General features: G+C 36.3%; 1 protein-coding gene across 1 annotated transcript in view; it reads left to right on the top strand.

The window, feature by feature from the left end:
- LOC113107133 (xenotropic and polytropic retrovirus receptor 1 homolog) overlaps positions 1-15,235 on the top strand; it is a 67,834-nt gene that overhangs the window by 1,251 nt on the left and 51,348 nt on the right. The window contains exon 2 of the mRNA XM_026269398.1: positions 6,803-6,854. Coding sequence (XP_026125183.1) covers positions 6,803-6,854 — 52 coding nt within the window. The remainder of the gene's footprint in view (positions 1-6,802; positions 6,855-15,235) is intronic.

A 15,235-nucleotide genomic window follows, 5' to 3' on the forward strand; every position in this document is an offset into this window, starting at 1 on the left:
GGCAGATATTTATATTAATTTCCCACTATATAAGGTAGGTTTAAATGCACTTCCTTTTCTTCATTTACAAAAGGTTTGACACGTCTGCAGTCCATGGCTTCCAAGGTTTTCAACCCCCATTAGTTTTATGAATTATGAACAAAGGAAAGAGCTCCGAGAGATTCATGCTATATCCATCGCTAAATATATAACATGCACCACTATCAAGGCACTGCTTCAGTACAATGTAATTCCACTTAAAATAAAGTATAATTAGGAAAAACCTTCTTTAAGATATTACTGTTCAGAAATTATTATTATTTGCCATGTATTGATTTATTTGTGGTGTTCCCGTCACAGTATCAACACTGACCGACACAAATAGATTTTCCAAAATGCTTTGACTACATTGAATAAACAAGAGCACTGCATATTTCAAAATCAAAACGCTGCACGAGTGTTTTTTATATAAATGTGTCTTTTTTTAAAGGGGACCGATTGTCTTTCAAAAAGTTTTGATGCCATTTTCATTTCACCTTTCCTATAATGTCTAATAAGTTAGCGTTCATGAGGCATAGCACTTTTTTGATTACAGCTACAAACCACTGTTTCTTTTGCTCTTAAAGTACCTCCTGCTGGCAGAGAATGAATTAGCATTTTCAGTTAGCCCGTCTACTGTTTTATATTTACATTAGGGCTGTCACTTTTGAAGAAAATCTAATTAGAACGGATATCGAATATCATGCAATGTATTTGAATATATTCAAATATCTACGTGACACCACCAACCCACTGAAAATCGCTTGCAGTAACGTAGCTCTGCTACTAAATTTATTTCAGAATGGCAATCCATATATAGCTATGGTCATATATATATAGCTATGTTCCTTCATCTTGGCTGAGCTTTCAACGTTGTTACGGGAAAGGATGAAGCTGATTGGTTAGTTCTTGCCACATGACCCGCGGTGCACTTGCGGCATTTCTGAAAAGTTTAGATGTTTTTAACTTGGCTACTAGCTCTTATTCGCTAGATTTGGTCATGGGCCTACGATACAATACGTCTAGAGTGCCCTCTACCGGATAAGATGGCAAAGAATAAAATAAAAATCAAACGGTCTAATCATAGACTGTAAAAAATGCACTACACATGGCATTTAAAAAAGCTGATATTTTATTTATAGTTCGATTACGGATATTTCACGTCATGTTCGAATGCATATTCGAATATAGAATAAAAAGTGACAGCCCTAATTTACATTATATACATGTATATTTCCCCCAGGGGAAGTGCCGCCACACAAAGAGTGTTAGTCTGTGGGAAACAGAAATTATTATATATTTTAATAATGTTTTTTTTTTCCTTATGCTGTTTTTACTGACCTCTAAACAGTAGCTGGAAAATGTTGGACTGATCATTCAAACTGTTGAATAATGAATGTTTTTAAGAATGATTTTAATCGTATGTTGGTTTATTGATTGTTTCTATGTTGTAAAATTATTGACTGCACCCTTGACAATAAATCAATGGTATTTGTTGTGTGATGGTGGATTGGTCAGAGCTTGAGCAGCCGTCTTGGCGCAAAGGAGGAGAAATCCTTTGTCTGGAGCACTGAATCCGTAATCAGACACAGAACCCAGACAAACATGAACTGTTGGAAAAACTGAACAAAATACATTTATCCAAGAAAATTGCAGTGATTGCCTATAAAGAATCATGGTAGTAAATTTTATTTTTTACATAGTTTGACAGATTGTTTAATTTGGACAGTTTAATAGAAAATAGATGCATCTGTTGCAGATATTCTCATGTGCTTTATATCTGTTGCATCTAAGATTGATTAATCTCAGTCATCTTTGGGTGGACTTTCATTGTCAAACCTCACTTACTACTAGCCTCATGTGCCAGTTTGCATGTGTGAATGGACTGCAGTGACATTCCAGCTTGATCTGTCCAGGACAAGACAAAGGACTTGAGGAAAATTTTTAATTCATAATGATCAACCTGTCATTTGATATTAACAGGGAATGTTATATGGATATGCAAGCTGTATATAAACAATTTACATGACAGAGATATATGATTATCAATATATTTTCCAGCACTGTACAGCCTTATCAATGAACTGTCTGGATCCATTCTTTACATGCGGTGATAGATTGTGCAGAAGTGGAAGTCTAGGCTTTGATTTTATCTTGGCAAGATGAAGACAAACATTTTTTTAGCTACATTCAATACAATATGATCCATTGCAGCTCTGTCCTATGGAGTGTATCCCAAAGAAAAGAATTTATTGTTGTTTGTCATTGAAGTCCCTCGGTGAGCAGGTATGTCATGATTACTAGATGGACTCGGTCTTTGCTCATCTATTGCTTTGCTGCCTGTGGCTGACAGTACCATAGAAAGTCAATGGGAAGCAGCCCCACAGGCTCTACGCAATAAACTGAGCCCATAAACTGATTTTAGGAAAGCTTATAAAAAATGGACTTCTTAAGAAAGCGACAAGCTTCCTAATTAGTCCTTTCCTTCAAACTTTGAACAATGCAATGTGTGTATTGTTGAATACTTCACATAACATCTAAACAACAACCGACCTTGAAAATATTGACACAATGAGTGATTTACATGCTAAAGTGGAAAGAAGATTACAATAATAGAAGGGTGAAAGAAGGTTGATGACACATTTAGACTCCCAGTTGATAAATTGACAAACTGATTGAGTGATACATTAATGAGGTCTCACACTCCGCCATGTGCATTTTAAGTAGCTTTAATATCTTTTTTTAAGGCTGACTAGGAATATACAGTACAAACCAAACGTTTGGACACGTTCTCATTCAAAGAGTTTTCTTTATTTTCATGACTACGAAAAATTGTAAAATCACACTGAAGGAATCAAAACTATGAATTAACATGTGGAATTATATGTGGAATTATATACATAACAAAAAAGTGTGGAACAACTGAAAATATTTCATATTGTAGGTTCTTCAAAGTAGGCACCTTTTGCTTTGATTACTGCTTTGCACACTCTTGGCATTCTCTTGATGAGCTTCAAGAGGTAGTCACCTGAAATGGTCTTCCAACAGTCTTGAAGGAGTTCCCCGAGAGATGCTTAGCACTTGTTGGTCCTTTTGCCTTCTGTCTGCGGTCCAGCTCACCCCAAACCATCTCAATTGGGTTCAGGTCCGGTGACTGTCGAGGCCAGGTCATCTGGCGCAGCACCCCATCACTCTCCTTCTTGGTCAAATAGCACTTGATGTCTTCAGTGTGACTCTACAATTTTCATAGTCATTAAAATAAAGAAAACTCTTTGAATGAGAAGGTGTGTCCAAACTTTTGGTCTGTACTGTATATTTAGCAATGTCATGTTTTAATTGAAACAACGTCATCAGGAGAATCATCTAAGGTCAATACTGATTATTTTAATCTTTTCATTAATTTCTGATTAATTATAGAAAAGCAAAACTATAATTAAAAAATATTTATAATAAAATTTATTTAAAAATTATTATTATTATTATTTTTTGTGTGTGTGTGTGTGTGAATGGTAAGGTGTTGTGGGTGGTTGTAGTGTTGATATGCATTTCCTAAGTGTTCTAAAAGTAGCTGGTTGTTAGGGTTTTTTGGGTGGTTGCTACTTTGGTGATTCTATCTATCCAGTGTTCAGAGTGGTTTTCTGTGTGGTTGCCATGTTGCTCTTGGCAGTTTCTTAGGTGTTGCTGTGAAGTTGTTAAATATTCCGAGAGGTTCTTAGTGCTTTGCTATGTGGTTGCTACTCTGTTCTAAGCAGTTGCTATAGGGCATTGTTTTTGCGGAGTGCAAAATGAAAGGAGTCAACCAAGTATTTGTGATCCCTAATCAGGGCTTGGATCCTTCCTTTTAGGGGTGGGCGATATGCCCAAAATCTTATATCATGATATGAGTAATTGTATTTAATTGTAACAACATCGCGATATACAGTAGTTTTTTTTTTGCTTTAAACACTGTCTTTAAATAAGCATATAACCAAAATCTTATTTCACGATAGGAGTAAATTTATTTCACTGTAACAATATATTTCATGATATATTTATTTTTGCTTTAAATAAGGAATTTATTATATGAGCAATTTTGGTACCATTGAAATTTCATAATTGTCACCAATGTCAATATCACAAATGTAAGTAAACTGAAGACTCACTGAAGACAACTGTCTGAGATTAAATAAGAATAAGAAACTAGTTACAAGCAACAGGACAAAAAAACTAAAGTAAAACAAATAAATAAGAAATGCTACATACACTCTAATGTATCTACTGTATAAACACTGCATATTCTTCACTTTGTAAATTAAGCATATTCTTCTTACTAAAGTTACAAAAGAGATTTAGTCAAGAGAAGTGAAAGATTTTCTCTTTTGTTGTTTGATTAACATGAATGACAGAAAGGAGGAATATTAGACTGCTGTCGCTTTAAGATCTGCCCAGATCCAAAATACTGTTACATGTGTGTTTTCTTTCTCAGCTGTTTGCTCTCACTTAAAGGGATACTCCACCCCAAAATGAAAATGTTGTCATTAATCACATACCTCCATGTCGTTCCAAACCCGTAAAAGCTTTGTTTACTTTGGATAAAAAAACGGCCTTCTGCCAAGTAAGTTACACTGTCAAGGTACAGAAAAGTATGAAAGACACCGTCATGATAGTGCATTTAACCATTTAAGGCCTATCAAAAATAAAATCTGTTCAATACTCCCACATCCTATGAGCACCATCTTCATGTGCGCATGACTCTCAGATGAAACCAAAATGAGTTATTTTTCGCTGCTGATTGCATTTCACTGGTTAAAATCACTTGTTTTTAAACCAAAATGCTTTAAAATGCATTCAAAACAATACGTTTTGTGCCCATGTAACACAGCAACATTGTGTCAGCTTGTAACAGTGATAGAAAGAGCAGTCCAAAATCTCTACCAGTTAAAAGATTTCTACTGGTTAATTGTGTTTAGCAGTATATCATTCACCCCTACTTCCATTAATGTACATCTGTAAGATTAATTTCTCCTGATTTATTGTCCTCTGGTGGAAAATATTAGTCCAATTTGAGGTAAAATTCATGTGTGTAGCACAACAGTACAAGTCAGATTTTGGGAGGCAAATTTTTTCATTTAAAGGGTTTATAGGAATAAATCACTAAAACTAACAATGTTACCTGGAGTGATAGTTCCAGTGATACTTGCTTTACCAAATACATAGTATAGCTTGTTTTGAGCATGCATACTCTATATTTCTTCAGAGCAGCGTGTCTGCTTACTGGCTGGGATTTATGCTATGGATCTTGCTGGCTGACTTCACAGACCTGCTGTTCACACATGCACTGACACACACTTACACACACAAACACATATACACACAGGGACTTGGGCTCCCTCTCCCACTGGGATGACATCTGCTGTCTGGCTCGCTGGACGCAAAGATCTGCCCAAACCACACACAAATTCATGCACAAATATTTCTGGAGGATGGGCAGATGTATAGTGCAAATGTATCCTGGTTACAGTCTTTGGTTGTATAATTGAATACTCTATAGAGCACATCTAACATTTGTGTCATCAGCACCATTGCCATGGCAATGTCCCCATCTTGACGATTCTCTTATCTCATTGGTTGACACACTGGCCAGGCTTTGGCCTTGAGTGTGAGATTGTTATATATTGAAAAGAAGTGTTCACAGCATCTGTACAGCCCTATGTTAATTGGCTTTGGTTGCCGATTAGAAACGAAGGATGTCTGCTAAGCAAATAAATGTTCTTGATTGTGATTTGTCTTTTGTTGTGTCTAGCTATGCATTTCAATCTATGCTATATATTGACTGAGCACATCCCTGCATGGACAGCAGTTTGTGTAGTAAATTGCCAGATAATGTTTCATCCCGTGTGTTAAATGTTTACGTTGACTAAATCCCGATAGATCTTATTTTATTATATAAAGAAGGGTTTTGTCAGGTAAATAAACATTTGCTTGATAGACTATATTAACATGATGTATTTATGTAAAATATATTACATTTATTTAAACATATCAAATTATATTTTAACATGACTAAAACCAGTTAATTTAGTCCATCAAGCACATTTTAATTTACCTGACAAAATTAGTCTATATGTAAAAAAAAAAATCTTTTTTTTTATTTATAGTTTAATATTACTGTAATTTCAGGTAGAAAATGATTTACTTGTCCTTAATATTGCAATTGCACTTTTACAGCAAACATGCTGACATATTTTAAAGCATACTTTAAGATGCTTAAATAATTTGTTTAATTAAAAAAGAAACAGTTCTCGAATGAATAAAACTAAATCAATTACTGAGATCAAACCTTACTGTCATAAAATAAAATACATTCAAAATACTGAGACAGCCCTATAGAAGAATCTGAGACAGCCCTATAGAAGAATCTATCAGAGACCGTAGGGAATAAAGTTATATGTTTTCACAGCCAGAAGATTCTGGAATTAGACTATGCATAATTGTCCAATGTTTTTCGTTATCTGCAAGGTTAATGACATGCTAAGAGAAGTAGGTAACCATATTCCCAAAGAACTGAAAGTCATCATTTCAATATTTTAATATTCATGTTTAAAGAAACAACAATGCCCTTATTACATGCTAGAACAATGTTTGAAATAACCTCAATTAGCCTACATATCCACCCAAGTCAACTCTCTTTGTCAAGACAAGTTGCCTTAATAGGCTATGTAAGACTTCTGTACAACATTGCCCTATTGACCTGTACCATTAGACTTGTGATCTCATCATTACCGTGTCTATTTTTTTGACACAGGCTTTCAAGGAGATGCTCTATGCCGCCCAGGACCAGGCCCCATCCATAGAAGGTAAGGAAACTCCCTTCTGAACATGTAACCGACCAAACCTTTTTTCCATTCTGTACTCGTTTCCACCACCCTAGAATGAACTCCTACTATAAATAGAAGAAATTTCAGCACTGCCACATCTCTCGCAAGACAGTGGGGCAGCTCGGTATAGCTATAATTAATACAGGACGTCTGATGTCCGCCGAGGCGTGAGGGTGACGGGGTGTGACGGGGAAATAGTTGATCTGAGGCACTGTCGCAAAGAAGTAAACAGAGTTCTAGGGTTTCAAGTCACTGAGTTTCAAAGTGATGCAGCGTTTATGTTGTTCAAGTACTTTTAAATAAGTCAATTACCTCTGTTTTCCTATATGGTGGATGTTTCAAGGTGAACATTTGGTTGGAGACGTCAGTGAAAAAGTTTTATGTCTTGGTTTCATGTGACTTTAAAGGGGTGGTTGGCTGCTTTTTTTTCTAGGCTTGGTTGTGTTTATGTGGGGCAGTCTAACGTGTTAATGTTTCATTTTTAAAAAAACGCATGATTTTTCACATAATTTACCTTTATTCTACACCTCCCTGTCCCTATAAATGGGCTGCCTTAGAACATTGATTTGAGTAACTAAAAGACAGAATCACAATATATAAATGAACAGATTTTTACATGCACCCATAGTTTTCTCTTCCTCTTCTATATAGCAGATAGCCTTGCCCCCATTGTTACATGTTCCCGGGGGGTGTTTTTTGTTAGGCTTTGTGGCGTCACAAACCCGGGAAGTTGCTCGTGGTAGTCCGTATTAGCTGTTTTTGTGGGAATTTAACTTCCATAATTTTAAAAGACGATATCTCTCCATTTGCATTGAAAATTTAGCTTCGTAAAAACAGCAACATAACACACTAACTAACACTCAAAAAGCGAAACAGACCACCCCTTTAAATTGAAAATGACACAACATGCTTTGCCGTAACATGAAATTATATGATGCAAGAATTAATTCTAGTTTAAAGTGTCCTATGAGAGAGTCAGTAGGAATCATGAGCGATTCAACGTATTTTTTGCCAGAAACAAGACTGAGCAAGCCATTCATAACAGTGCCAGGCACCTGCAGAAGGTCCACACAGTTTGGCATCCATCAAACAGCCCTCTGGAGATTGTGTGTGTGTGTTTGTAAGATCCTGTCAAACTAAAGAAGAGATGTTCTTTCCAGTCAGTGCTTCTGTATGTCTCTGACAGACTTTGTGTGTGCATCTGGCAGGCCATTTGACCTTGTTTTTGGAATTCAGGGTTTCATTGAGGTGGGAAATGAAAGCAAAGTTGGCGTGTCTGTTGGTAAGGATAACAGATTTATTGTGTTAAAACGTTATTGGTGGAAAAGAGGAAAGTGGCTGAGCTGCATTTTAACTGGGCTTTGCTTACTGGCATACAAATACTTTTTCCTGTATATAGTTACCCTGTTTTAACATTACTTTAATCCACGGGTTGCTTGTAACTGTGATTTACTCAGTACCAACACAGAAATTGTTATTAGTGGTCATTTCTGTGGCATGAACCTTTATAATTTGGGTTAGACATTTGAACATGAACTTAGTTATACAATTCATACCACATATTTGCTCATGGAGCTTATTGCAGAAAGAGTGTTATTACTTTTGTAACCAATCAGACTTTCAATTTTGTTAGCCAGGAGGAGGATGATAAAATGGGTGAATAATTAGGCATGCAATATATCTCTACCGTATCGTTTGTAGGACAGTATGATATATTTTATTTAGCTTTCATTTTATCAATATTGTATATTTTGGTCAATATTGGTTATTGAAATGTTGGTAGCACTTTATTTTACAGTCCTGTTCCCCATGTACATACTATGTACTTATTATAGTAATTACAATAACTATGTAATAACTAGGTACTAACCGTGAACCTACCGGCTTGTCAAATAAACCAGAATTGTTATATCAGTTCACCTCTAGACAAAAATACCATAGACTTACACTTAAGGTGAGGTACACGTAAAATTACTCAAGTTATAGTTTTTTTAAATTTAAATACAAGCAGTGATCTACTGAGGAACAGTTGTAATATCATGTAACTACTGGATTAAGCTGGTTTAAGTCTTAATGATAATGTGGCCAGTAAATTATTGTAATCAATGCCAATCACTAAATCCAGCAGAATTAATCCATACGGATCAATGGCTTTCTCGCTTTCCCAGCATTCAGTCGAAGCCCCACACAGTTTCCAGTATCAGTTCAGCTGTGGTGCTGTGGTCTCTTCTTTCTTTCAAAAGCGCTTTGATGTCCCTCTACAGTGAAAGTGAATTGATGGAAAATGAAAGGGAGGAAAATAGAGTAAAGGAATAGGCAAACTTATTGAAGCACCTGTCATGTGGCTTTTATATTAAGTTGCTGTGTCTATCAAAACTCTTAACATGATTTGTGAGGCTTAACGCAGTAGTGTTTCACATATACTGTAGGTTTGCATTGTCAGATTCTGTTGAGATCAAGAGATGATTTTATTAAATAAACCTCCCATGAAACTCTTATTACCACAGCTAGACTTATGAGGCAGCTTTTTTCATCACAGCCTGCGGAGTATAAGAAAGAGAAGTTTTGATATTCTGTGAACACACTGGTGCCCAAGGGAGGCAATTTATTGGGTTATTACGGCCCTCTTTCTCTCTGGCCTGATCTGATATAGTCATATTGAAAGCTCAATATTGAGAGAGGGGCAGTTCAAAGTGTCAGCTTTCCCCTTAGACTGTCAGGAACACGAATCGAAACCGTATGCTAATGTGTTCGGCTACGGAAATAAGCAATTGAGGTCCCTAATTGGCCTGAGATACGTGAGAGTTTTTATAAATTCTTTGAAAGACAGAGGAAGAAAGATCAATGTAAACTTGCTGTAGACCCTTATGCAAGACCCCTATTTTGTGACAAACATAGTATACCGACACTTACCTAATGGTATGTCAATGTACTTAAATGTGCACTTTTTTGCCAAGCGATTTTTGACAAATGATGTTGATATTTGAAAGCACCAAAATAAACACGGCCATACCCCAACAACAGTACGTACCTCACCCCTTTTTTGACATCTCTGCCCCACATGTACCTACACAACCATGGCAACGATGATCACGGAAACAAGTGAAGATGACACACAAGCATATTCAAATAAAAGACAACACGGATAAGTTGTGCGAAACCAAGCAAAATCAGCATTACTCACCTATCATGAAGAAACAATGCAAACTTGGTGTGCGATTCGACCCCTTCCCGCTCCTTGAGTTCTCTCCACAGCTGGAAAGCTGCTCCGCGGGTGTAGGACGCGGGTGTAGGACCCGACCTGATTGTAAACTATCTTTTTAATGTTTTTTTTTCTCTGATATTTTCCTCTTTTTTCTGCCCTCTCCCTCTATCTATAGTCAATCTGCTAAGATCTGTCTTTGTGCACTCACATTGACATACCCCCTTACTTCTGATTGGCTACAAGTGTTTTGGGACTTGGTTTGATGCTGTGGACAAAAGTGTTTTTCAGAAATCGCTTACTGTAGTGCACCTTTAAAAGGGAACAATGAAAGAAGTAATCTCAGAATTTAAAGCATGTTCAGTGATATACAAAAACAATACAAAAAGCATTGAAAAAATGATTTGGTCTAATATAAAATATTGAACACTGTTGTTTATTTTCAATTTTTGGTTATTTAAGAAATGGTTCATTAGCTTAGCAGCAGCATGCTAACATGATCAACTGTGAGCAGATTTGTTTCAAACAAAGCTCATTAGCATGTGTAAATATGAACTTGAGCCAGAAGGGTTTGCCAGGACACTATTTTTTTTGAAAGGGACAGAAATTGTTTGCCCATGGTTACCTAAAGGTCATCTGACTCCCACCACAACGTGATTCATAACATTGTGGACCTGCCTTTCAGCTTAGCTTGCCAGTTTAACTCTCTTCAGTTTAGCTGTAATTGAGGTGAGTGCATTCATATTGCCTTCGTCTGCGCTTTCCAAGACTTTTATGGATTTGGAGTCTCATGTGGTATTTAGCCTGCACTGCGGACCTTTTGTCTGAGTTCAGAGGTTTTAATTAAAGACAAGACAGCAGTGAATGAAATATGAGCGCTAGCCTTCTATTTTTGCTTGCTTAATTTCTTACTTGCTTGTATCTGGTTTGGCCTATTGAGATGTGGATGTACATGCATCTTTATCGATCTTCATAGGAGGAATTGAATTGGACACAGCAGCAACACAAATAGACAAAAAATAATATAAAATAAAATGATAAAAATACCAACAAATACTAATATAAAATATAAGATAAAGGCACTCATTTGAAAGCTGGAAAATGCTTCATCAACAGGCAGCTTACAAAGGAAGGCAACTAGGGCTGGGCGATATATCTAATATGATCATGCACATTTAGCCAGTAAATAGATATTGCGTAGCTTGTAGTGATCTACGTCTCTGTCTATTAAGTGCCGCTCCATTTGAAAGCAGGTAATGGTGATTTAGCACTAATCACGGAACCAGATTTACTGATTAGATGGGCATGATCACACACACACACACACACACGCAATGAAAAGACAATAGAATACAAAAAGATTAGAAAGGTAGTAAGATTTTTTTTTAAGAATAGAATTAGAATAGTGAGTGTTAAAGTTAGAGGGTCAAATAAAGATGGAAGAGATGGGTTTTAAGTCGATTCTTGAAGAAATTAGTAACGAAATCAACGCTCCCTCTGTTATCTTGTAAATCATTAAACCTTTATGTTGCCTTGGGGCTAGTTCACACAGAACACGTTTTTCCATTCTACTGATACTTTTCCATTGTTTTTCTATGTAAACAAGGCAGATGGATGTGTTTGACTGTGTCATGCCAATCTAAAAGAGCAGCACTCAAGTTAAAATATGTTCAATTCATTTTGTACGCAGACAATGTATATTGAGTAAAGATATGAGATCAAGTGACTGTAAATTAATCTGATCATTACTTCAGATTTACAAACAGTAACTACAGTAACAGGCAAAATAAGTGCAATTTGTGCTTGTGAAAGTCAGGGGCATAGCAAGTCAACAGTGTAGAAATTACTACATTTAATGATACCTATTTTATTAGAATGGGGTGTTAATTGTGTATGACCACATTGAAAATTGTGGAAAAATGTGGCAGTCTGGTTCAGCTGCTTATTTTGGTTAGGAACTGTGTATGACTGACATAACAACATAGTTTTTTTTTTTTCTTTTTTAAACTGGCATAATTTCTGCTTGTCATATAGAAATCACTTTTCACAGACCAGTCAGTTCCAGAATCAAATAAATAAAATGTATTTTCTATTCTATATTCCTCCTGAGTGAGTATCCTTAAAATATCCATCTGTTTGGCATGTCTTCATGCACAAGTGTCTGAAATCTCCCTTTTTTTGTTGTTTCTTTCTTTGTATGGACAGATCCATTTCCATTGAATCCTCAAGTCTTTCAAGGTTTAATGATGCTGAATCAATACCAGCAGAAAAGCAATTGTGTGCATCTTCTTCTCTACAGGTTAAGCTCCTGGTTGGTTGGCTGGCTGTTTGAGCACACCTCCAGTCATCCAATAAAGCAAGAGAGATGAGGTGAAATGATCTTCCTGGTTGAATGAACACAGGGAGATAAGAAAGTATCTAGTATACAGTAGAGCCCTGGTCTCTATAGAACACAAAACAAAGAAACTGGATGACCTTGAATCTTGTATCTGTAGGTCACATACACTTTGGAAAGTTTTGTTAGAAACAACTGCATTTAAATTATTTTTCTAAACTGTATTTTTCTAAATGGTAGTAATTTTTACAGAACACAAACTTAAAATGCTCCTGTAAAACATGTTATTGGTAAACTACCTAAACTACTGACCTCCAGTTATTTGACCTGTACAAAAAAATACTGTTATGCTGCTTGATATTCCTTATCATTTTATTTTATTGTTTATTGTCTTAATTATAAATGTACTACTTCATAGCACCAATAGTTGTAATGTTTACTGCACTCTATTCTTCTAGTTATATGTCTATAGCGGCTAATGAATAGGAAGTCTCACACACATTTCTGTTGCAAAATATGTGAAAAAAATGTGCGCATCAACCCAATCACTTTGTTTAGCGTTCATGTAAACACTAAAATCAGATTCATCAATCGGATTAAATTTAGTCCAAATGAACCAAAAATTGTGCATGTAAACGTAGCCAGTGTTTTGTATGTGTGTGTATGTTGTCTAACTGACACTCCCACAGCTCATTTAAAGCTGAGTAGGGCTCTTGTCATGGGGAGCTGTGAACAGCTTGTTGCCTGCTGAGAGAGCAGCCAGCGTAATTAGTGTTTGGGGCTCGTTCTGATCAAAGAGCAGCAAACAGCATCATTCTCTTACTTCAACTTTGAGCCTGGACACAGTTCACACATGCACACACACACAAGTTCTGATAAACCTTGGTTGTCTGGTTCATAGTGTTTTTATTATCCATTTATATTATTCCGGCACACTTTATTCACACCCAGCTCTGTGCACATGTATTCAAAAAGATCCGATCACATTTGCCTTTCATTCGGCTTTTTGTTTGCTAATTTATCAGGGATGAATAAGCCATTTTACAGACCATCTGGACTACCTAAAATTCCTAAAAGAACATTTGAATACAAGATTCATGTAACCCAATTAATTAAAGCCATTGCATAAATAACAATGGCATTTTCGTTCTCTCAGCTCTTGTGCTGTGGAGGTGTATTTTCAGATTAGTACCCCTCCTCCTGTTTTGACAGACATGTGGTGTCTTATTTTAAGTGGAGGAGATCTTGTTGTGGTTGTTATTCGGCACATGAGTGGAGGTTCCGTGTCTCTCATTAGCACAGATTCCGATCAGGGAGCTTTGGGAGTGCGCTGTTCCCCAGTTGTGCTGGCCCAAGGACACGAGGCCAGGCAGGGGCCACATTCAAGGGGGCCACTAGCTTGGCAGAAACAACACGGCGCCCAGTACTCTGCATTATTGATGGACTTCTTCACAAGCTGTCACTCAGATGTGCAGCTCGATGCTAATTGTGCACTAGCTGGGTTGTTTTTACTTCCTTCTTGGTGGAGAAACAAACATGCAAAAAACACTGTGATGAATAAATAAACATTTATACATTTGTTATAAATGGAGTGAAGTTGTTCTGTAGAATATAGTGCAGTACATGATTTTATTTATCTGAATTTGATTTGGTAAATCAAATTCATTATTCAGGGGATAAAGGTAAATTTTTCAGAGAAATTATTGTTTTTTGTCTTGTTTATATTATTTATCTTTATTAAATTGTATTTATTTATTTTTGCTAATTTTATTTTATATTTAAAAAAAAACTTGTTCAAGGGGTGAAAAAGTAATTTTATTAACATTTATTTATGCATTTATTTATTTATTTCAGAGTAATGTGCACTGCAAATATTTGTGCAATAAAACCATGGACACTTCAGGAAATGTAGGCATGTAGGAAAGTGAAATAGTAATTTTTGATTTCATTTTGCCTTGATTAATGCCATGAGCTTTTATACTAAAAGCATTCAAGACGAGCAAAAAATGGAAATGAAGTGAAATGAAAGCTTGCAAAAATGGTTGCTGAGGGACAGGCATTTTAAGAAGAAAAAAACGTAGTGAGCAAAAAGAGTATGTATAGTAAGATTTGACAAATCTCTTCCTCCTGTACTGGAGTGAAACATTTCAGAACAGGACAGGATGGTTTGAAATCTGCTATTGACAGCCTAAAACTAGCGCACGGACTGACAGCTAACAGAGATAGAGTCAGGCGGACTGTAGGAGAATCCCACATCTCATGTTAAATGCAGTTGCCTCTGCTACAGTATCTTAGAGCAGTGAACCCCAAATCCAGGAGAGATGAAAGTCCATCCATAATTCATCTGTGAATTACATCTAGGCCGAACAGTGTGGGGGATTGTCAGGAACAGAGGAAGGACAGGGGGAGGGGAGGACAGGAGGTTATGGGAGACAGGAGGAGTCAAGGTCTTATTTGACAATGTGCACTTAAGCTTTTAAACATCCAAGACAGCACATGATGGATGCACGTATGACTCCCTGTTTCAATATCCAGAAGCCGCAGCATAAAGATGAATAGAAATGCAGTGTAGACAGTAAAAGATTTTACACTTTACTTGATGTGTAGCATAAAAACTATTGACGGCAATATCTTGAAAAGTGAAGAACTTGTATTATCAAACATTTTCATTTTGGCCACTATGACACATTGACATTTAGCAGGTTATATTTCCCTTTGTAAATGAGCCATAGAATACACACTTTAGTTCTTGTTTTAAAACAGATTGTTGAGCTTATTCATTTTCTGTAGATGTCATATGAGACTAGAGGAGTAAGCTGCTCT

Source organism: Carassius auratus, chromosome 8, assembly GCF_003368295.1.
Source record: "Carassius auratus strain Wakin chromosome 8, ASM336829v1, whole genome shotgun sequence".
In the NCBI taxonomy this organism is placed as follows: Eukaryota; Metazoa; Chordata; class Actinopteri; order Cypriniformes; family Cyprinidae; genus Carassius; species Carassius auratus.